Source organism: Lynx rufus, unplaced genomic scaffold (assembly GCF_022079265.1).
Source record: "Lynx rufus isolate CCGP_SWC_20201006 ecotype Redwood Valley unplaced genomic scaffold, mLynRuf1.p SCAF_6, whole genome shotgun sequence".
In the NCBI taxonomy this organism is placed as follows: domain Eukaryota; kingdom Metazoa; phylum Chordata; class Mammalia; order Carnivora; family Felidae; genus Lynx; species Lynx rufus.
Genome location: NW_025814878.1, coordinates 88,045,001 through 88,070,342, shown reverse-complemented (window position 1 = coordinate 88,070,342; position 25,342 = coordinate 88,045,001). Strand labels below are relative to the sequence as shown.

Genomic DNA, 25,342 nt, shown 5'->3' with positions numbered 1-25,342 from the left:
TGCTTTTTATCTAAAAAACATTTTTGTCTCAGGAACTACTCCTCACATGATTATCATCACATTAGTGTAATGGAAGCTTATTAATAATTTTTTTTCTTAATTGTTCTTACAATAAAGGAGCAAGAGGTTAATTACTATGAACATAATATCTACCTTCATCTTGTGTTACTATGTGGTTTAACATTCCTGTCACCTCACAAGTAGATCTGAGAATACCCATTACTTTCATTTGTAGAGTAGATTTTTTCCTCCAGAATAGTGATGTGCATAATAAACAGTTCATCTTATATTTGGATAGAATAGGTAACATTTTATAATTGCCTTCTAAAATGTCATACTTTGCAACTAAAACTATAGGCATATAACGTGCTTTCTTTTCTTTCATTCTTTTGTTTTTTGGTTTTTTTGTTTGTTTGATAATTTGGTTCTGACAATGTTCAGTGCCTATTTTGAAAATATTTTACTCATTCATCAATCAATCAATATTTCAGTAGATATTTATTGATTGTTTTGTAAAAGGAATGTGGTAGATCCTGAGAATACCAAAATTAATAAGCAAAGTTCCCATTCTCAAGTTCTTAGCTTTTAATTTTAGAGTATTTTCTCTGCATGAATTAATCATTATTGATATGAAGGCTGACTACAAAGGAAGCTGATCCAACTGTATAACCACTTTCATTTAAAGTAGGCTGTCACATGCTATACATATCAATTGGAAGCCATCAAAACCAGAACATTAAGTGATTTCATTCCCTCATTGTGAAATCAATGCCCATTCCAAATTTAGACAGCTAAAAACAGTTTAACTGTAAGTTTATGGTTTGTGTGTGTATAAAACAATATTTCTAGTTAATCTTAAGTACTGAAATAAATGTAGGAAGGAATATTTCCTAACATAAAAGAATTGTCATGCCTTTTGTAGTGATATAATCCTAACAGACTGTCTTCAATAGATATGCTAAGAAATCAAGTTCTCTAAAGCCACCAGTGAAATCACTAATGACAAGCTTTGTGTAGTTTTGAATGGGTTGTGTTACTTAAGTTATTTTCAAATATACTTAACATGAACATAATCACTTTTGATTATTTTAAGTGCTATAATTTTATGGAAGCAAATATTTTAGTACATGGCCTTCCATTCTATATTCTTTTAAAATGCTATCCTAAAATTTTTCAACCATTTGAATAAAATTAAATTTCTATTTCAGTGGGAGTTCAATAATTAATACACACTTCAACTATAAAATATTACAATAAAGTTTGAGTCAAACTTAAGACAAGTTAATGATTTCATCTATTTAAGATAACCACAGTATTGATAACTCAGCTAAATCAAGTCTGTCTCCATATTTTTGCAGTTTACAACCTAAATCAAATATGCACACAGACAGAAACACAGCCAATAAACTTTGAATGCATTTGTTACAAAGCTTAAAAACAGGAAATATTTTAGGATATTTGGAGAAAAATAGAAGTTAATTAAAACACAATTAATTAGTGACATTTTACTAAATAATGTATACATTATTCATGTGCCATATATGCCTATAATGTATCAGAATAGTTACCCAGATTAGTGAAAAACAGCCAACAAAGTCGTGTAACTCTAGAGAAAAAATTGACGGGTGGATCTGGGCAACTGGAAAGCCCAGAGATCCTACCCAACTAGGATAGGTTGCCAATGCCTGGCAACCTCTGAGATCTGAAATCAAATTTCATTCCTGCCTTTCATTCCTTGTTTAATAGTTATTTATTAACCAGCTATTTATGGTCCAGTTACTGTGCTGAGTGCCAGGGAGATACTCAACAGGGAATAAGACAGACAAGTCTCTGAACCCATGAAGCTTACAGTCTAGTTAGGGATACAGAAAATCAATACGGAAAACAACTATACAATAAAAATGGGTGCTATGGCAGATAATACTTGGGTGGAATTTCTTTAGATGATTCAGAAGTGTTTACTTGAAGAGATGACTGTTCATCTGTGACTTGAGTAATGAGAAGGATGCATGGGCAAGGCAACATGGGGACAGCGGAGAAGGAACACTCTAAAGAGGAGGATACACTTCCAGTTAGAAGGAACAGTAAGATTAAAGACCATAACATAGACAAGCTTTTTTAGAAAGTTCCAGGAGTGATAGTGCATCAAAGAGAAAGTAACATTGAGAGGAAAGGAAGGCGGGTATTAGGTAAGATAGAGGAAAACAGGCAAGAGCCCACACATGCAAGCCCATTGCTGGTTAACAGTGACAAGGAGTCTGTAGTTTATTCTCAGAGTAAAAGTAAGCCACTGAAGAACCTTTCTATAGAGAACTGATTTCATGCAGCACACTATAAATCACCCTGACCAAAGTGTGAAGAATATTTAGAAGGAGGCAATGGATAATTGCAACAGTGCAGATAAAAAAATGATGAAGACTTGGGGGTGCCTGGGTGGCTTAGTCGGTTAAGCGTCCGACTTTGGATCAGGTCATGATCTTGCAGTTTATGAGTTTGAGCCCTACATCAGGCTCTGTGCTGACAGCTCAGAGCCTGGAGTCTGCTTCGGATTCTGTATCCCCTTCCCTCTCTGCCCCTCTCCTGCTCATGCTCTGTCTCTCTCTCAAAAATAAACAAACATTAAAAAATATTATCAAGACTTGGACCAGGATAGTTTCAGAGGAGACAGAGAGAAACAGCAGATGGAAGATGAAATTTTAGAAAGGACTTTCTGCTAGAGCTTGAAGGTAAAGGGTAAAGAAATGGGAGTGGTCAACGATGACTCTCAGTATAGGTAGATAACAGTTAACACCTGAATTAGGAGAGACTATGGGAAGAGGTGTGTAGGAGAGGGGCATAGATAAATGAGGTGTTGTTGGTAGTAGTAGGAGACCAGAAATTTTGTTTTAGACATGTTAAGTTTAACATATGCGTGAGGCTTACAAGAGAAGATAAAACTCCCTAATTCCACATGATATTAATAAAAACTGTGTTGGTTGTGGACCATGGAAACCAGACTGGATTGGATTGAAGGGTAAATGTCAGGTAACAAAACTGAAATCCCATGTACAGAAAAACTTAAAGATGTTTGGCTCTGAAGAGGAGCAGAATGAAACTAATATAAGACCTAAAGCCTGGGGGAAATGGTACAGAAGAGAGAGAGATGAATAATCTAAGAAAGGTAGGAGAGAAGGGTACAAGTAGAGCATCTGCCTTTGGATGGAGTGGGTCAAGTCCTCTAAGTAGCAAGAGGGATATACTATTCCTCTTGAACTCTTCCTTTCTGACTTGGGACATTCTCTCATAAACTTTCTCTACTTCCCCTATAAGCAACTTATCATTATCATGCCATGGGTATCCACAGTTAACAAACGGAAGTCTCCAGCTATGCTTAACTCTCACCTTTCTAGGATTTATTTATTTTGTTTTTGACAGAGAGCTGCTATCATTAATTTGTTCTAATTTGATCAATTATATAAGAAATCATTTCATACTACATTTGCAATGTTTCAATTATTCTGTTACAATCTTGCAAAAGTTTAACCTTTTTCTAAAAAAACAAACTTTTTAACTTAAATTTGGGAAAATGAATTAGCATCATATTTCTTCACAGAAGCATGATAATTAATCTTTAGTGATTTGTTCCCATAGAAATAAACATGTGGAAGAGGATTATCAAGGAATTAACATTTAAATGGTTTCTAGAACTTTTCTACTATTGAATCTATGGATGCGTCCATAATGTATTCATTTCTAATGGCATATGGCGATCAATGAGGCTTTAGCAATTAAAGCAACCTTCAAGGTCATACAGAGAGAAAGCCAAAGCTGCAGAAACTGACAACTTTAGAGAATTTCATGTGTACAATCTAAATGATATACATACCACCTATGAAGACCCTTTTGGAGGTATGCCACATTTCCCAGTTAGAATGCTTTGAAACTTAATTTTGCTACTGCTCTATCACTTTAACTTGAAGTTTGCTATCTTTTAATATCTTCTGGTTATAAAAAAGACCATACTAGAAAAGATACTTAGCTATCCTTTTGGAGAAAGTTTGAGGCCAACAGAAAGATGTTACATATTTTAAAACTAGGAATACACAACATAAAAAGCAAATACAGACTTGGAATTTGATTCTGAATTCATTCCATTGAACATACAATGAGAATCAACATTAAACAATGCATTAGTTATGCTTTGGAATCCTTTTTATACAAAATCACTTTCCACTAACAGAAGGAACTTTAGAAATAATTCTTAATAAATAATTTTCAACTTATGAAAGGAATCCAAAAACATTTGTGAGAGTTGAATTTAGTGTTAATTTTCAGAAAGAAAATAATGATATTTTAAATATTTCTTACAACCCATCATACAACTGATTCCTAACATGTGACTTTCCTGACATTTTTATTTGATAAGTTAATTACACTGTTGTAGTGGTCTACTTTGAAAGAAAGAAAGAAAGAAAGAAAGAAAGAAAGAAAGAAAGAAAGAAAGAAAGAAAGAAAGAAAAAATGTTATAAAGATTTAAACTTAGAGTACCATATATTTAGCATTCCAAAATACACCAAAATGAATCATACTCCTTCAAGTTCATGAGTATTAAAATTTACCATTCAAACACTGTTTAATATTGCAAGTTACTCTTGCAGTGACTAGTATAATCTTGTTTTATCTATTTTACCAAGACTTTTCTTTAGTCTCTGCTTTCTTATATGTAATACTAAAATTAAGAATTATCCACTTTCAGAGAAATCCTTTTGCACTGTTGGTGGGAATGCAAACTGGTGTAGCCACTCCAGAAACAGTATGGAGGTTCCTCAAAAAATTAAAAATAGAATTACCCTATGACCCAGCATTTGCACTACTAGGTATTTATCCAAAGGATATAAAAATGATGATTTGAAGGGGCACCTGCACTCTAATGTTTACAGCAGCACTATCAACAATAGCCAAATTATGGAAAGAGCCCAAATATCCACCTACAGATGATGGATAAAAAAGATGGATAAAAAAGATGTACACACACACACACACACAAACACACACACACACACACACACACACACACACACAAATAATAATATTACTCAGAGATCAAAAAAGAATGAAATCTTCCCATTTGCAACAATGTGGATGTAACTAGAGCACATTATGCTAAGCAAAATAAGTCTGTCAGAGAAAGACAAATACCATATAATTTCACTCAAATTTTAAATTTAAGAAACAAAGCAGATGAACATAGGGAAGGGAAGCAAAAATAAGATAAAAACAGAGAGGGAGACAAACCATAAGAGACTCTTAAATACAGAGAACAAACTGAGGGTTGATGGGGGGGGGTGCGATGGGGGATGGGCTAAATGGGGGATGGGCATTAAGGAGGATACTTGTTGGGATGAGCACTACGTGATATATATATGTATGATGAATTACTAAATTCTACTCCTGATATCATTATCACACTATATGTTAACTAACTCGGATTTACATTTTAAAAAAATGTAAAAAAAAAAAAAAGAATTATCCACTTTCAACTTGTTTTCAGTATGTTTATAATAGTATCAGAGACAGAGTTCACCTTTTGGCAAAGAGGAAAATGAAGAAGCCAAACAGGATGTGAGTCAAGCTATATATTAAGCAGCAGAAAGATTCAAATATAAGGAATTTTTAACTCGAAGGCATTTATATCAGAGTCTCTCTCTTATTAGGGGAAAGCACAAATCAGCATCTAAAATAAGGCAGATTTCAGATCAAATTCAAGAACATGGGTAATCAACAGCTACCCATTAAAATCTTCATATATGCTGTGCTAGCCTTTATTTCCATAAGTAGTTGGACCTCTGTAGGACATACATTTGGATGGCTCAGAAGCTGCCACTGAATGGTCATGATTCCAGCCATTACTTCTTACTTCCTAAGAGCGTGCGTTTGGAAGAATGAAGCCAACTCTACTTTATGATCTCGTTTATTTTTAGCCTATGATATTTTCTTGGTTAAAAAAGTATATATATTTTTATCTAAAAAGAGAATGGCTCAGGCTTCTGTTTTTTGTGTACTTAGAATTTTTATACCCTGGATGTGTGGTAAAATACCTAGATGTAGTACTTTCCTATAAATGCACATGCACGTAGCTGCTAAATGCTATTTACGGTACTTTCTGCAAACTTCTGCTGATGATCCTACCTAAAATATCCCCCAAACTCTGAAGGTTCACGTGACCGCAGGCTGAACGTCAGTGGCGTCAGTGGCCTAATTTCAGCTTTGATTTCTGTAATGACTAATGCCTTATTTAAGGGAAAAGCAAAAACTCTGGTGTTTAATATATACATTAAGTACAACTGGAACCAGCTGTGTGTTCCTCTGAATGTATAACAGCAGTAATATTTTCTGAGATTAATTTCAGTAATTTTGTAACAGGTAATGCATTTTTAGATGTTCAAATAAAATGACGGAAAATGCCCTACTTTTAAGAGTATTATTAACTTGTGCTTTAAAATAATTTCTAAAAGGTAGTCAGGACAGAACTTATTGGAGTATTTGTATAAATGAAGTTAACAACCTGTAACTTTAAAAATGCTTAATTCCAAATTGGATTAACTGGGCTTTGTAGATTACACTTTAAAATTCTCTTTTCCAAAGTGATCCAATTTCACTCCTATTCTCTATAGTTTGCTTTGAACGAATATATGCCATCGGGGAAAAAGAAAAGTAGGTTTGTGTTAGAGGAACATTTCGCTGATTGTATAAATATAGTTTTAGAATCAAAATCAATTGTTCATTGTTTATTTAGTTCAACTTTAAATAAAATCATTATTCCATTGGCATGTTTTTCTTGACACTACTGACAGTGGTTAATGAAAAGATTAATGAAATAATGTACACATTTCATTAGAGAAAAAAATGTTTACTTTTGAAAAGTGGTTAAATGGTTTCTTTCTTTTCTTTTCCACCTCACTGATTTTCCAGCATTCTGTGCCAAAGCAATCCTGCCCTGGTTGACACATGTCAAGTCCTTGGTGTTATTATTAATGTCTTAAAAAGAAGTACAAAACTTTGATGCTTACTGTGTTAACAATGTTCCAATTGTCCTGGTTCATATATATATATATATATATATATATATATATATATACACATACACATATGAATGATGTCTCTGTTTATACACACACACGTATGTTATTTCTTTCTGTTTTAAATGCACAATATGCTGCATTTTTATGTTTTCTATCAGTTAGACAAGCCTAAGGTTTACAGTGTAAAGACCAAATAATTTATCATTCATAGGCATTGTGTACCCATACTTTAGGTAAGACATTATCTGTTGGGATACGTTCAGTTATAAAAACACAATGGAATGAAATAATTATAGTCTGTAGTAAGATATTGTATATATTTCAAGCAAGTTATAATTACTGAATAAACAGTATAAATATATTAATTTCTATTTTCTTCTTAAAAGCAGTCCAGTAACTCCCTAAGATCCAAGATAAAAGAAATATAAATACTGTGATTCAAATTACAGACGTTTTCTGATTACTTTTGTCTTTATCTGAAAAGGTAAAGAGTTATCTTACTTTCCCTTATAGAAATAGTTCTCATCCTGTCTATTCCACATTGTTTCAATTAATTTCTTCCCAGATGCAAAGCTAGAAAATCTTATGCAGTTCCCTTTGCCATTAGGTGTGTTCACATGACTAAGTTCTAGCCAACAGAAGGCCAACAGAAGTGAGACATGCTACTTCTAGGACTTTCTCCATTAAACCATCCAACCATTTTCTGCCATGTTAACTGGAGAGTCATGTTTTCAGCCAAAAACATATGCCACATTGAAACTAAAAAACTTGAATAAAGTTGGATAAATGAACTCTACAAAGATGTGATCAGGATGTAGGAAAGCCACATGGGATAGTTTTGTTTTCCAGGACCACAACATAGTTAGTCTGATATCACTTCTGTATCTAAAGGGTACCAAGAAGAAAAGAGCAGAACCTAGAGGAGAAGGACAGCTGCCAGGAGCTGAGACCTTCACTAGAGAGAATGAGCCGGTCCCTGGGACACCACACAAGGCCAAGGGAACATATAGCTTGACATTAATTGCTTCCTTTTCGAATTTCCTGTCAGTGTTCCCCATTGACTATCTAATAGGAAGCCAGAGGACAAGGGAACTTATATTAGTTTGCTAGACCTGCCTCAACAAAGATGCACAAACCAGGTGGCTTAAATAAATGGAATGTATTGTTTCACAAATTTGCGGTCCTGAAGTCCAAGATCAAGGTGCCAGCAGGGTTGGTTCCTTCTGAGGGCTGTGAGAGAAGACTCTGTTCCAGCTCTCTCTCCCTCACTTGTAGATAGCAATCTTCTCCTCGTGACTTTACATTGTCTTCCAACTGTGTGTGTCTGTGTCCTAATTTCCTTTTTTCATAAGGATACTGGTCATATTGGATCAGGGCTCAATCTAATGACCTCAGTTCAACTTCATTACCTCTTTAAAGACTCTATCCCCAAATAGGTCCACATTCTGAGATACTGGAAGTTAGCACACCTAAATTCTATAGGAACACAATTCAACTTGTTACAGAGCCCATAATGTAATTTACACAGGTCAATTTTGAAAGACCTTCAGAGAAGAGACTGTAGAGTAGATCTGGAGAGGTGTAGAAATTTAGAGTCTATTGTATACTGTAGCTTAGCATAGCCTATTAAGAAAAGTGAATACTTCTTTGATCACATTACCTGTTCCCTTACTTAAAAATTCTCCAGTCAGTCTCTATTGCATATGATGTAGTTCACAGTTCTTACTGCAGCATTTGATGACCTACACGATCTGACTACCATTGCATCTGCAGACCTTATCCTCACTCTTTCCCACCTAACTGGTCTCAACTACACATTATTCCTTTTCTCTTTTGATACTATTCCCTAAGGAGCATCCTCCTATCATCATCTAATAGAAACAATGTCAGTATGGCGCAGGCTTTGTATCCAGTTGAAAAACATATTTGTTACATCATTTGAAAAAATACTTGTTAATGTGTGAGTTTCATTGGCATGTGTCCATCTTCTTAAGTCCCATTTACTATTCTTATATCCACTATGGTCTTTCTCAAAACTCACTATAATTTATTGTATATCCACATGACTAACCACTAACAGTAACTGGTAAATGATTCTCTTAAGTGTAACTGAAGATGTTCTCATTTGCTGTTTTATTTGATCTGTACAGCTCTCGGTGTAGGAGGTGCTTACGGCAAATCAAAGTTCCAAACCAACAAATTCTCCATAAGGTAGCTCCAGCACAACTGGTAGAGTTTGTACAATTTAGTTACAAATCAGGATGTAGACTAAGAGTGTAAGACTGAGACAGGAAATGAATGATTTTTTTAAAGGCAGGGATGTATTTTTAATTGATAGGCATGTAAAAAAAAAAACTTTTGGGGCGCCTGGGTGGCTCAGTCGGTTAAGCGTCTGGCTTCAGCTCAGCTCGTGATCTCACAGTTAGTGAGTTCAAGCCCCGCATCTGGCTCTGTGCTGATGGCTCAGAGCCTGGAGCCTGCTTCAGATTCTGTATCTCCTCCTTTCTCTCTGCCCCTCCCCTGCTCATGCTCTGTCTCTATCTCTCAAGAATAATAAATAAACTTAAAAAAAAAAAAAAACTTTTAAGGCCCATAACTGAGGAGGTCAGAAGAGGCTAATTTATTTCTATCTTTGAATTCCAAATCCTATCTCTCTCCAAGAACGAAGGTAAATATTAAGTAGGGCTTTAAAGGAAAAGTCCCATAAAATATATACATATATACATATATATATTAAATAAAAATCCTATAATACTATAATGTATTAATATACAATTATATCATGATATATAATAATAGATGCAATCATGTGATATATGCAATGATGTTTGTAACACAAGTAATGTGAGGTATATAATATAAAACATATAATTATGGTAAATATACGAATAGACATGGATAAAGTGCTACATCACACTCTCAGATTTGGGTTTGCCTGAAAATATATGCACCACTATCTTAGATTATCTCAGCTCCTAATGTTTCAATACATCTACAGTATTCAGGAGTGGAGTAACAAATGTACACCTATTTGTGTTTCTTTTTCTTCTTGATATACTATATGCTGTTGTTCACTAGCCTAACATCACTGCATGGTCCCATTTTCACTTTCCCTTCTTTCATTAAAAGATGAGCAACAGCTATAGCTAATTTCCCACTAAAAACTAAAATAGTTTTTAGTATATGTGCTCCTTAGTATCTTTATTATGCCAGTGTATATTTCACCTGATTTAAAAATTCCATATTTTCCTTCCTGCTTTTGTTAAGTTAAGCAATCCACACTTCTTTTTTTAAAAGGGCCATGCTGCTCTGCAGAACATCTTGTCTTTCCTTGTTCTAAAAAATAATGAGCTCAGTTACTTTTTCTTGGAGGATATTTGTTTCACTCTTTGTAAGAGTACTTCATCATGGTCTGAGTGAAACCTTGCTATTCTTTTTCTTATATTTCCATAAGAGCATTTGAGGAAAGATGCTTCTCCTATATTCATATTCAAGGGTAATGTCATTCAAGAGAAACAACATAAAAGAGTGTAGAGCTGGGAGTGAAATGTGCAACTACCATTTATCTTTACTTTAAAGAGTATATTAATGGTTAAAAAAAATTATTGGCGACAGCATTCTTGAACTGAGTTAAACTTAAAATTAAAGATAGATTTTCCCCTTTTACCTCTACAAACATATTTTAAAGGTATAGGAAAATAAAATTAATGGAACCCCACTCTTGTTCTTTATAGATGATAATTGCAGACAAAAGCATATTTGTATAAATTTCCCATTACTTCAAATAAATCAAAAGCTTGTGAAGAGATATTTCTGAATTTAGAGAACTTAGACCAGATACAGACAGATTATCAACTACTTCTTGATCAAAATTAAAAGCAACAAATTGTAGGTAAGTTGCAAAAAAAGTCATAGAACATAGAAAGTGATTTTTTAGTTGCTAAACACCTTTAAAAGTTACTTGTGACGAGGAGAGTGAAAAGTATGTGTTCTTGGGATTTTTAAATGTTTTACATTTAATGTTTCTTTTATTTACAATTTTTTTAATATTTTTTTTTATTTTTGAGAGAGAGAGAGTGAGTGAGTCAGGCACAGAAAGCGAGGGAGACACAGAACCCAAAGCAGGCTCCAGGCTCTGAGCTGTCAGCACAGAGCCCAAGCGGGGCTCGAATTCATGAACTGTGAAATCACGACCTGAGCTGAAGTCAGATGCTTAGCCTACTGAGTCACCCAGGTGCCCCTTAATGTTTCTTTTAAAGAAGATTTTAAATAGTATGTTGTCACTTTTAAAACACTGACTGGACATATTATAGTAGAAAATAATGATCAGGTTAGAAGGCAGAGGGTCATGGTTCTAATCTTGCCCTCTGTTAAAAAGAAAACCACAGGCTAAAAATGGTGTCACTTAGGCCAAGTCAGCAAAGAGTTACTACCTAAACTAACTGCAGTTTTAACCCCCTGGAATATAACCTTTAACCAGTCAACATGTAATTCTTGATCAATACTAGGAAATTTACTGATAGACCCTTTCTATTCCTCTTTGGAGGGTAACCTTGCCTAAACAATGTATTCCTTGTTAATAAATTCCTCTTTTTAATGCCCTCTCTCTGCCTTTAAAAATCTTTCTTTTGTTTGGGGCTCCTGGGTGACTAGCAGGTTGAGTATTCGACTCTTGATTTCAGCACAGGTCATGATCCCAGTATCATGGGATTGGGACCCGTGTCAGGCTCTGTGCTGAGTGTGAAGCCTGCTTAAGATTCTCTCTCTCTCCCTCTCTATCGCTCTCACCAGCTCACAGGTGCACTCGATCTCTCTAAAAGAAAAAATAATTATTTTGTTTACCTCAGCAGAAATCCTCTCTACTTGCTAGAGGGGATGCTGCTCAACTCAAGAATCATTTAATAAGGCCAAACAGATCTTCAAAATTACTCAGCTGAATATTTTTTTAACACTTCCTACTGTCTAACAATGTGATCTGGAGGAAGATGTCTACCTTCTCTGAGCCTCAGTTTTCAAATATGCAAAATGAGTGTTATGGACTGAATTATGTCCCCTGCAAAATTCATATGCTGAAGTCCTAACCCCCAGTGCTTCAGAATGTGACTATATTTGAAGACGGGGTTTTTAAAGAGGTAGGAAATTAAAATGAGATGATTGATGTCTTTATACGAAGAGGAATTTAGGATACAGATATACACCAAGGAAAATGATGTGAAGACACAGAGAGAAGACAGCCATCTACAAGACAAGGAGAGAGCCCTCCAAAGAACCAAACCTGCTGATACCTTGATCTCAGCCTTCCAGCCTCCAAAATTGTGAGAAAATCAATTTCTGTTGCTTAAGCAGCCAATCTGTGGTACCTGTTATGGCAGCCTGACCAAACCAATATAATGGGCTTTATCAATCTCACTATGATTACATACAGTTATATGCTGTTTAATGTGTGTGAATTTTGTTCTTACATTAATCCTTCATTGGGCAGGTTATTTAAAATTCTTATCTTCATCTTATCTTGAATATACAGCAGTTCTTTTAGGATTAAGAGAACAAATTATTTATGTTTCTACAGCATGGATCATAGGGTCTATACCTTAAAATTTATTCATAGGTTTGGAATAAGAGCAGCCTTGGAATTGTGCCATTTTTTCAAAACTATGTCTTTTCCTGTATTTAATCTATCTCTCCATTTTACATCCGGAAAATGTACATAATAATTAGAATTGTTCTTAACAATAAATAAATTCATATATGTTACAAATTTACCACCTGACACATTATTGGTGCCTAATAAACTTTAAGTATCATTACTGTATCCTCAATGATTTTTTTAACTCTTTTGCAACATACCCCAGGCCAGAAATGGTTCTCACATCACTTCTTATCTTTGTTTCGTCCAGGGGCTAAAATATGTCTTTTACAACTTATTTTTACTGCTGCCCTAATGCTCATATACCTGCTTTCCTTCCAGATGATGGTAGTCTCTGCCCAGGAAAATTGTTATCTCGGCTAAGATGGAATTTACCAAAGTGCATTGCCCCCAGTGTTAACTATTCAAGAGCTTAAAATGCTAAAAAATATATTAAAGGATTCTGTGCTTATATTTTGAGTTAAGCAAAGAAAGTAAGACCTTACTAAATGTATCTTAGAGGTCTTAAAAAGCTCCTGTGTATTTTCAGCAGTCAAAGGTGGTATATGTCATGTAGCCTTTCCTCAATTTAGTTGACAATAGATTGTTTTTTGGTCAGTTTTCTAAAAGATATGAAATTCTTGGAGGACAGAATTTGGAAAGTTCTGGCTGAAAGAGGGTTCAACACCCTTAAAACTTTCCAAATAACTTCTTGCCTCATCCCTGTTTTAGCCTTTTTGCTTTCCTTTTTATTGGATTTAAATAGATAATTATTATTACTAAATAATCAGCTATTGTTGTAACCAAATAACGTATTTTAGTCTCCATACTGAATTAGGCCTGTGGTATGTGTTTTAAAGTACCATTTAAGTAAAAAACAATAGTAGAGGGAGGCAAAACACATAACACAAAGGTATTAATTCTATATTAAAAAATAAGCTTTGCCGTAAGTCAAGGAAGGATAATTAAGGGAAAACATCATTTTCACTTATCCAGATAGGCAAAATTATACCTGATGTTGGTGAGAGTTTTGGGATAGAGTCACCTTCAAACACAGCTTTTGGGAACAGAGCAATAAATTTTCGTTATTCTATCTTGACTATGGTATAATGAATCATTTTAAATTTCTTCTTTATGTTTTTCTGGATGTTCCAAATTTTCCACAGTGAATATGTTTAACTTTGCTTATCAAAAGAAATACCACTTTATTTGCTTTTTATGATTTCCCTAATTTGAAAATAATATGAAGGTTTAATGACTTCTTTGTAAAGCTGCTTATATAATTTCATAGATAATATAACCCCTTTAACATTCTTTCCTCAGCACTATTTTAAGGACATAGAGAAAAGGCAAAATGGCTTGATAAACATTAATTCACATTCAAATGCATGTGAATATCTCAGATATCAGGATACTCGGATAACCTCGACTTTAAAGGGCAAAAACAACATCCAGAGGAACAGTCTCTGTTACTTATAATAATGGTAAGTCTACAAGAAAATAGATATATATTACCTGATAAACAGTGTATACTTTTGTCCATCATCCACTTTAATGGTAGTGTTAATGCTTTTCAATTTTGCTTCACCAGCACAGAAAAAGTGGTACTATAAGAAAAAAAAAGTTTCCTTCAGTTTCTCACAACGAAATTGACACATATTTGCATTAGACTTAGAATTTACCAATAGTTTTTATATTGCTTTGGAGACAAAGTGTCTGAAACTTAAGAGAAGTGACAGTTCAGGGTATACAACTAATAAAGTGTAGAATTAAAATAAATAAATGTTTAAGTATTATATACATATACATGCATCATCTATTTGTACATGCACGCATACACACAGACACTTCTAGTTTCTGTTCCAATATTCTGGGGAACATGGTTGAGAAAGGCAGCTTTTTCTGCTAGCAGAAAGTGAGTATTATTAGCAAGCTTCCTTACATACTACCAATTGAGCAACGTGAAGATTAGTGAATACGGTGTAGAGGGTGATGTTAAAGTCCAAGGAAGGAAACATTGAAGATTATGGAGGTTAACCATTTATTCTAAGCTTCCTGAGGCTAGAGGGGGGGGTCTTTGTAGGGTTACTACTAATTGAGCCAAGTTATATTTTAAAAGGGGGCAGATCATGTCTCTAACAGGTACATTTGATCAGGACTCCCTGAGAATTCCACAGGTAGGATTCAGTGACCTATCACCCTCTTCACAGGATATGTCTGCATGTATATTAGTTATAGTACAGCTATACTTTCCCAGAAAGGGGCTTATCATATCAGCAAGAAATGAAAAACCCACATATACGTTAAAGAAACACAGCTGCATGGTCTTGCATAATTCCTGTGCATCTAGCTATATTTAAGTTGATATACCTAAAACCCACGTTGGGTCCAAAGATAAATATTATGCTATATATTTTAATTTTATGATAGATTACAAAAGATTGCAAAAGATCCCTTAAAAATTATCTATTACAAGTTGGCTTTAAGAAATATGTTAAATAGTATACTTAAATGTTAATGATAAAATGATAAAATGTTAATAATTCCCTTTTATCTCCAAAGCTGTCAAACGAATATAAAATATTTAATGGATCATTCTATTATTTCTACTTGAATCTTTTTATTATAAATAGCTCCTTTATGACATATACAGATATATATGTCACATATATGTCATATATATGTGACATATATAGACACATATATCTATATGACATATATAGACATATATAATATATTATATATTATATATATAAAAGCTACTATTTATTGAGTGATTATTTGGGTGTCACAGAGTTTTAAAACATTTTATAAGTATCAACTGATTCCTTCCTTACAATACAAAATAAAAAACAAAACTCTATGAAGTAGGAACTATTCTTTTATTAGCTCCATTATTCAGAGATGTAAACTAAAGTGAAGTGATTTGCTGCTAGCCAGGGAGGCACAGTGATTTGCAACACAGACAGTAAGTCTGGTGTCAGGTATTTGAGTCCCAACAATGGATATTATGTATGTACTTAACTTCCTTGTTATTAGAAAGAGCCAGTAAAGTGTTTTTAAAAGCTATTTCAAAAAATAAAAATAAAAATTAAGTTTCATACTATTAAACTTTCCTAAAACTTGTGATTTCCTAAAAAGATGGACTAACAATTCTGCATTTCTAGAATAGGTCTTAAATTATGATCACTGCAAAAGTTCAACCATAAATATGTCTTTTTGTGAAAATTGTAATGTAAATGCATTCCCCATATGATTATACTTTTAAAATAGATGAAGAAATTGGAGCATAGTCTCACAAATCATAGTGGAACAAGGAAAATCTTAAAATCATGAAGACAGAGTAACACTGAAATTTCCTTTAAATCATTGCAAGGAAGCAGTGATGTGAGCAGAACGAACATGAATTTTGGATTTACACAACAAAGTAAAAATTCCTTATCTACCATTCTTAAAGGAGTCCTAAGAGCATGTGTAATACTGAACTCTGTGAGAAGCCTCGCTTGTCTGCATGATTTTTGCAAAACGCAGAGAGAAAATATCTAACCTCCACATTTGATTCATGTCCGAGACATCCTTCTACATGTTTATATGCATTTACTTATTTACTCATTGTATTACATTTACTCCCCAACATTTATTCATTTATTAACTTGAGCTTCACAACAATCTTTATTACCTTCATTTTACAAGTGAGTAAATTTAAGCACAAAGTGCTTAAGTGACTTACAAGTTCTCAAAGCTCCTAAGTAGCAGAGCTGGGCTCCAAACTCTGACTCCAGAGATGACGATCTTAATACATTTCTTAAGATGGAGCCTTATACATAATTTCAATTCAGTAAATGATAGTAATTATTATTACAGACTATCCTTTGTCATAAAACCTGAAGTAAAGAAATTCTACAAGTCTTTTCTCTCATTATGATTTTATAATTTCTCAATGTCTTGATTCAACCTATTGTGAATTTATTTTTATCCATCTGAACGTGAAAGGAGTCTCCATCATTCATCATTTCATAAAATATTTCACCCACAATCCTGCAAGTCTCTGGTAGTTCCTCATAATGTCTATGGAGATGTCCACAGTGGTGAGAGGAACGAACTAGCTGAGATAGACACTCAGTTAATGGGAGTTTGCAGCAGAAAATTGTGCTGAGGGGAAACATTTTGAATATGACCAATGATCAATATTATGTGTGTTTTATTATTTTTTATATTTGGTCTCCATATTTTTATGCTTATTATAAGAATAATGGAAAACGTTGGTCTTAGTTGAGGAAAATGCTGTAGAGCAGGGATCAGCAAACTTGAAGATAAGACTGATGTGTGATGATTCATTACTGTGTTCTATTTGTTACAGAATTCTATTTTCTTACTCCTGTTTCACCTGTTCCTATCATTATCTGTAATCAAGTGGAAGCAATATGAGGAAAATAAAGTGTGTTTTGTTTACCACTGAATCCTCAGAACCAATAACAAAGTGATTGATGATAGATAAATGTTTAACAAATGAGTGAACAAATACATGAATGAGTAAAAATATTACCACTACTAATGCCTACATCTGGCTGATATTTATTAATATCAGACTTTGTACTAAATTACGTATTATGTGTTGTATTACTTAAGAAAGATGAACATTTAAAGAAAGTCAAACTGGTATAACGTGACTTATTTAAATTATAACTATTTCATGGAAATTCACATATTTAATCACATCATAAAAGAAATGATAGATAAAAACACAGTGTTATATTGAATATTTTAGGCTATGTTGAGTTAATTACTTTATTGCAGTGATGATTTGGATGGCTTCCTTAATCTGGGTATTTACCACAGGAATAGGAGTTGATGGGTTATGATAGAACAGTACTGAAAAAAGAGTATACACTTTCAACTCAAAGTCAGCCTTATAATTTAGTGTTTATTAGCTGTGTGATCTTGGAATTTTAATTTTTTTTTAATGTTTATATTTGAGAGAGAGAGATGCAAGCAGGGAAGGGGCAGAGAGACAGAGAGAGAAGGAGACACAGAATTTAAAACAAGCTCCAGGCTCCAAGCTGTCAGCAAAGAGCCCAATGCTGGACTTGAACTTGGGAATAGTGATATCAGAGCTGAAGTCAGATGCTTAACTGACTGAGCCACCCATGTGCCCCTGATCTTAGACTTTTAAAAGAAGTTGTTATAAAGACTACCAAGTGTTAAATCCATGATCTCAAACATTTTGACCTCAAAATCTCTTTGTGCTCTTAAAAATTATTGAGGACCCCAAAGAGTTTTTGTTTACTGGGTTATATTTATCAATATTTATAATATTAAAATTAAAACAAACATTTTTAAAATACAAAAATGTGGAAGTACACATTACATTAGTGATCAGAAAGATGACATCATCACATGCCATGCAGCCTCTGGAAAACTCCACTGTATATTTATGAGAATGAGAGTAAAAAAAGGCAAATAACAGTATCATTAAGATAGCTTTTCCTTAAGGATCCTCTGAAAAAATCTTTGGGCTCCCGAGATCACATATTCCACTAAAGCTACAAAAAATGGTAGCAGTTACTATCACTGGGATATTGGGAAACATAATAACAGAAAAAGGTTAAAAATAAAGAGAAAAGAAGAGAATGATAGCTATTCAAAGTATATACTATTTTGAAATATAAATACTGAATATGAAAAAATTACAAAAACAGAACACACAGCCTAGTGGTGATTATAAAATACATATTTTAGATAAAATTTTATTTTGACAATAACCACTAAAAGAATCAGACTTTCTAAAATTCCTTTAAATGAAATAAATATAATGACTTACCTTTAAAGTACCATTTTCAATAAATAATTGAATAAAAAACTCATCAACTGAATTTGAGTCTTGCTTGATATAGAGCAGGAGTCCATAGGAGTTGAAGGTATGAAATTCTAGGGATACGTTACTTTGTGGACTTAACAACACATTCCGAAATTCTAGATAGGAATCTCCATAATAACAAACACATCTGAAATCTGTGGAGTCTGAAAGAAAATACAATTTAGATTGGAACTGAATGTTCAACAGTTGGGTTTCATAAAAACATTAGCATATCTTCTAAACTGGCTCATACATGACTATTTTTTGCCTGTTACAAGCCCGGGTACCTGTTTCCTTTGCCATAGTCACAGTGGTTTGTCATAATTTCTATGAATTGGGGGCTTTACGATCAAATCTCACTGGATGTCTAGATGATTAATCTTCAACAGGGCATTCACTTCCATTTTACGTTACAGGTCAACAGAAATAGGAACATTTTCTAATGATGTCCTTATTCATTGTATATACATGACGGTATCAAATTTTGATTTCTGTCAGTCATTACTGTTAATTTGATTGTGTGGCTTTTGAGGGCCAACAGACTATTTAGAAGTAAAGAACTGTCATCCTTCTGTAGCAACACTTTTACCCGAACTTCTTTAAAAATCATCACTTGCGTGTTATCTTTCTTTTTCTCATCTTCTGAATATTTTAATTAGCCTCAATCTTTTTATTTTTTTATTAAAAAATTTTTAACGTTTATTTATTATTGAGAGACAGAGAAAGAGACAGAGCATGAACATGGGAGGGGCAGAGAGAGGAGACACAGAATACGAAGCAGGCTCCAGGCTCTGAGTTGCCAGCACAGAGCCTGACACAAGGCTCGAACTCACAAACTGCAAGATCATGACCTGAGCCGAAGTTGGACACTTAACCGACTGAGGCACCCAGGCGCCCCAATTAGCCTCAATCTTTTAAATGAAACATAGACATTTTGAGCAAAATACTTTGACAATTCGCATTTCTTAAATTTATAAATATATGATTAATGAAACAGCTTTTTTCTCTGGATAAGATACTTTATATTATTAAAAGTTACTTTTGTTTGATAAAAACTTGACTGATTGATGATATTCTTGTAATAATGGATATGAGTTATCTGCTTTCACTTCTTTCCTTCTGCTCCTCCTTCTGTGATACACACACATACAAACTCCCTTTGAAACTTCTAAATTAGGGAGAAGGAGCCAAGATGGCAGAACAGCATGGAAGTTTTGTGTGTGTCTCACATCCATGAAATACAGCCAGACCAACATTAAACCATCCTACACACCTAGAAAACTGATTGGAAGATTAACACAACAATCTGCACAACCTGAACCACAGAATTCAGCAGGTATGCAACACGAAGAGCTGAACTTGGGAAGCCAGAAGCCGCAAAAGGAATTCACCCCAAAAGAAAGAGCACAAAGAAACGACAGCCAGGGATTTAACCAACACAGATACAAGCAAGATAACTGAACCAGAATTTAGAATCACGATAATATGAAGACTAGCTGGAGTCAAATATAGACTAGACCCCCTTTCTGCAAAGATTAAAGATGTAAAAAAACACCCAGAATGAAATTAAAAATGCTATAACTGAGCTGCAATCATGGATGGATGCAGAGGCAGCAAGGATGGACAAAGCAGAACAGAGAATCAGCGATATAGAGGACAAACTTATAGAGAATAATGAAGAAGAAAAAAGACAGATTAAGGCAAAAGAGCACAATTTAAGAATTAGAGAAATCAGTGACTCATTAAAAAGGAACAACATCAGAATCATAGGGGTCCCAGAAGAGGAAGAGAGAGAAATAGGGGTAGAAGGGTAATGTGAGCAAATCATAGCAGGAAACTTTCCTAACCTGGGGAAAGACACAGACATCAAAATCCAGGAAGCACAGAGGACTCCCATTAGAGTCAACAAAAACCGACCATCAACAAGGCATATCATAGTCAAATTCACAAAATACTCAGGCAAGGAGAGAATCATGAAAGCAGCAAGGGACAAAAAGTCCCTAACCTACAAGGGAAGACAGATCAGGTTTGCAGCAGACCTACCACAAACACTTGGCAGGCCAGGAAGGAGTGGCGGGATATATTCAGTGTGCTGAATCAGAAAAATATGCAGCCAAGAATTCTTTATCCAGCAAGGCGGTCCTTCAAAAGAGAAGGAGAGATAAAAAGTTTCCCAGACAAACAAAAATTAAAGGAGTTTATGACCACTAAACCAGCCCTGCAAGAAATTTTAAGGGGGAACTCTCTGAGGGGAGAGAACATACATAGGTATATACATATGTATGTACATATACATATGTATACACATATATGTATATATGTATATGTATATGTACATACATATGTATATATATCTATATATCTATACATATAATTATATGTATAATTTAGATATATATAATTATTTACATATATGTATCTATATCTATATATATCTCTCTATATATATATATTTAGATATATATAATTATTTAGATATATAATTATTTAGATATATATAATTATTATATATATATTTATATATATATAATATATAAATAAATACCAAAAGCAACAAAAGATTAGAAAGGACCAGAGAACACCACCAGAAACTCCAACTCTACAAGGATCATAATGGCAATAAATTCATATCTTTCAGTACTCACTCTAAACATCAATGTTCCAATCAAAAGACATAGGGTAACAGAATGGATAAGAAAATAAGATCCATCTATATGCTGTTTATAAGAGACCGGTTTAGACCTAAAGAGACGTACAGATTGAAAATAAGGGAATGGAGAACCATCTATCATGTTAATGGTCAACAAAAGAAAGCTGGAGTAGCCATACTTATATCAGACAATCTAGACTTTAAAATAAAGACTGTATCAAGAGATGCAGAAGAGCATTATATCATAATCAAGGGGGTCTATAGAACAAGAAGACCTAACAACTGTAAGCATTTATGTGCCAAATGTGGGAGAACACAAATATATAAATCAATTAATCACAAACATAAAGAAACTCATCGACAGTAATACCATAATAGTAGACTTCAACACCCCTCTCACAGCAATGGACAGATCATCTAATCAAAAAATCAACAAGAAAACAATGGCTTTGAATGACACATTGGACCAGATGGACTTATATTCAGAACATTTCATCCTAAAGCAGCATAATATACATTCTTCTCCAGTGCACATGGAACGTTCTCCAGAATAGACCATACACTGGGACACAAATCAGCCCTAAGTAAGTTCAAAAAGATTGAGATCATACCATGCATATTTTCAGACCACAATGCTATGAAACTCGAAATCAACCACAAGAAAAAATTTGGAAAGGTAACAAATACTTGGAGACTGAAGAACATCCTACCAAAGAATGAATGGGCTAACCAAGAAGTTAAAGAGGAAATTAAAAAGTATATGGAAGTCAATGAAAATGATAGCACCACAACCCAAAACCTCTGGGAAGCAGCAAAGGCAGTCATAAGAGGAAAGTATATAGCAATACAGGCCTTCCTAAAGAAGGAAGAAAGATCTCAGATACACACCTAACCTTATGCCTTAAGGAGCTGGAAAAAGAACAGCAAATAAAACCCAAAACCAGCAGAAGACAGGAAATAATAAAGATCAAAGCAGAAATTAATTCTATCGAAACCAAAAAAACCAGAACAGATCAATGAAACCAGAAGCTGGTTCTTTGAAAGAATTAACAAAATTGATAAACCACTAGCCAGTCTGATCAAGAAGAAGGAAAGGACCCAAATAAGTACAATCAAGAATGAAAGAAGAGAGATCACAACCAACACAACAGACAAAAAAAAGAAAACAATAATTAGAGAATATTATGAGCAATTATATGCCAATGGGCATAATGGAAGAAATGGACAAATTCCTCGAAACATATATGCTACCAAAACTGAAACAGGAAGAAATAGAAAATTTGAACAGACCCATAACCAGTAAGGAAATCGAATTAGTAATCAAAAATCTGGCAAAAAACAAGAGTCCAGGACCAGATGGCTTTCCAGGGAATTCTACCACACATTTAAGGAAGAGTTAACACCTATTCTCTTGAAGGTGTCCAAAAAATAGAAAAGAAAGAGAACTTCCAAACTCTTTCTATGAAGCCAGCATTACTTTGATTCCAAAACCAGACAGAGACCCAACTAAAATGGAGAACTATAGACCAATTTCCCTGATGAACATGGATGCAAAAATCCTCAACAAGATATTAGCCAACCAGGTTCAACAATACATTACAAAAATTATTCACCAGACCAAGCGGGATTTACACCTGGGATGAAGGGCTGGTTCAATATCCTCAAAACAATTAACGTGATTCATCACATCAATAAAAGAAAGGATAAGAACCATATGATCCTCTCAATAGATGCAGAGAAAACATTTGACAAAATACAACATCCTTTCTTGATAAAAAACCCTCAAGAATGTAGGGATAGAAGGATCATACCTCGAGATCATAAAAGCCATATATGAATGACCCAATGCTAGTATCATCCTCAATGGGGAAAAACTGAGAGCTTTCCCCTTAAGGTCAGGAATAAGACAGGGATGTCCACTCTCACCACTGTTATTCAACGTAGGATTAGAAGTCTTAGCCTCTGCAATCAGACAACACAAAGAAATAAAAGGCATCCAAATCGGCCAGGTGGAGGTCAAACTTTCACTCTTCACAGATGACATGATACTCTATATGGAAAACCCAAAAGATTCCACCAAACAACTGCTAGAACTGATTCATGAATTCAGCAAAGTTGCAGGATATAAAATCAATGCACAGAAATCAGTTGCATTCCTATACACCAACAATGAAGCGACAGAAAGAGAAATCAGGGAATCGATCCCATTTACAGTTCCACCAAAAACCATAAAATACCTACGAATAAATCTAACCAAAGAGGTGAAAAATCTATACACTGAAAACTATAGAAAGCTTATGAAAGAAATTGAAGAAGACACAAAGAAATGGAAAAAGATTCCATGCTCTTGGATAGGAAGAACAAATATTGTTAAAATGTCGATACTACCCAAAGCAATCTACATAATGAATGCAATCCTTATCAAAGTAACACCAGCATTCTTTCCAGAACTAGAACAAATAATCCTAAAATTGGTATGGAACCAGAAAATACCCCAAATAGCCAAAGCAATCTTGAAAAAGAAGACCAAAGCAGGAGGCATCACAATCCCAGACTTCAAACTCTACTACAAAGCTGTAATCATCAAGACAGTATGGTATTGGCACAAGAACAGACACTCAGATCAATGGAATAGAATAGAGAACACAGAAATGGACCCACAAACATATGGCCAACTAATCTTTGACAAAGGGAAAGAATATCCAATGGAATAAAGACAGTCTCTTCAGCAAGTGGTGCTGGGAACACTGGACAGCAACATGCAGAAGAATAAACCTGGACCAGTTTCTCACACCATACACAAAAATAAACTCAAAATGGATGAAAGACCTCAGTGTAAGACAGGAAGCCATCAAAATCCTCGAGGAGAAAGCAGGCAAACCCTCTTTGATCTTGGCCTCAGCAACTTCTTACTCAACACGTCTCCAGAGGCAAGTGAAACAAAAGCAAAAGTGAACTACTGGGATCTCATCAAAATAAAAAGCTTCTGCACAGCAAAGGAAACAATCAGCAAAACTAAAAGGCAACCGACAGAATGGGAGAAGATATGTGCAAATCACATATCAGATAAGGGGTTAGTATCCAAAATCTACAAAGAACTTATCAAACTCAACACCCAAAAAACAAATAATCCAGTGAAGAAATGGGTGAAAGACATGATAGACACTTATCCAAAGAAGGCATCCAGATGGCCAACCAACAAATGAAAAAATGTTCAACATCACTCATCATCAGGGAAATACAAATCAAAACCACAATGAGATACACCTCACACCTGTCAGAATGGCTAACATTAATAACTCCGGCAACAACAGATGTTGGCGAGGATGTGAAGAAAGAGGATCTCTTTTGCATTACTGGTGGGAATGCAAACTGGTGCAGCCGCTCTGGAAAACAGTATGGAGGTTCCTCAAAAAGTAAAAATAGAACTACCCCATAACCCAGCAATTGCACTACTAGGCATTTATCCACGGGATACAGGTGTGCTGTTTCTAAGGGACACATGCACCCCCACGTTTATACCAGCAGTATCAACAATAGCCAAAGTATGGAAAGAGCCCAAATGTCCATCGATGGATAAATGGATAAAGAAGATGTGGTATATGTATACAATGGAGTATTACTCGGCAATCAAAAAGAATGAAATCTTGCCATTTGCAACTCCGTGGATGGAGGTATTATGCTGGAGTGTATTATGCTGGAGGGTATTATGCTAAGTGAAATTAGTCAGAGAAAGACAAAAATCATATGACTTCATTCATATGAGGACTTTAAGAGACAGGGGCGCCTGGGTGGCTCAGTCAGTTAAGCGTCTGACTTCAGCTCAGGTCACGATCTCGCAGTCCGCGAGTTCGAGCCCCGCGTCCGGCTCTGGGCTAATGGCTCAGAGCCTGGAGCCTGCTTCCGATTCTGTGTCTCCCTCTCTCTCTGCCCCTCCCCCGTTCATGCTGTGTCTCTCTCTGTCTCAAAAATAAATAAACGTTAAAAAAAATTAAAAAAAAAAAGAGACAAAACAGATGAACATAAAATAAGGGAAATAAAAATAATATAAAAACAGGGAGGGGGACAAAACAGAAGAGACTCATAAATATGGAAAACAAACTGAGGGTTCCTGGAGGGGTTGTAGGAGGGGGGATGGGCTAAATGG

The 25,342-nt window shown here is 34.6% G+C and overlaps 1 protein-coding gene across 1 annotated transcript in view; it reads right to left on the bottom strand.

The window, feature by feature from the left end:
- Nucleotides 1–25,342, bottom strand: part of EYS (eyes shut homolog) — a 1,631,667-nt gene that overhangs the window by 613,092 nt on the left and 993,233 nt on the right. Inside the window, exons 26-27 of the mRNA XM_047102761.1 lie at nt 18,510–18,700; nt 14,204–14,295 (exon numbers count right to left, since the gene is read on the bottom strand). Of these exons, the coding sequence (XP_046958717.1) occupies nt 14,204–14,295; nt 18,510–18,700 (283 nt within the window). The remainder of the gene's footprint in view (nt 1–14,203; nt 14,296–18,509; nt 18,701–25,342) is intronic.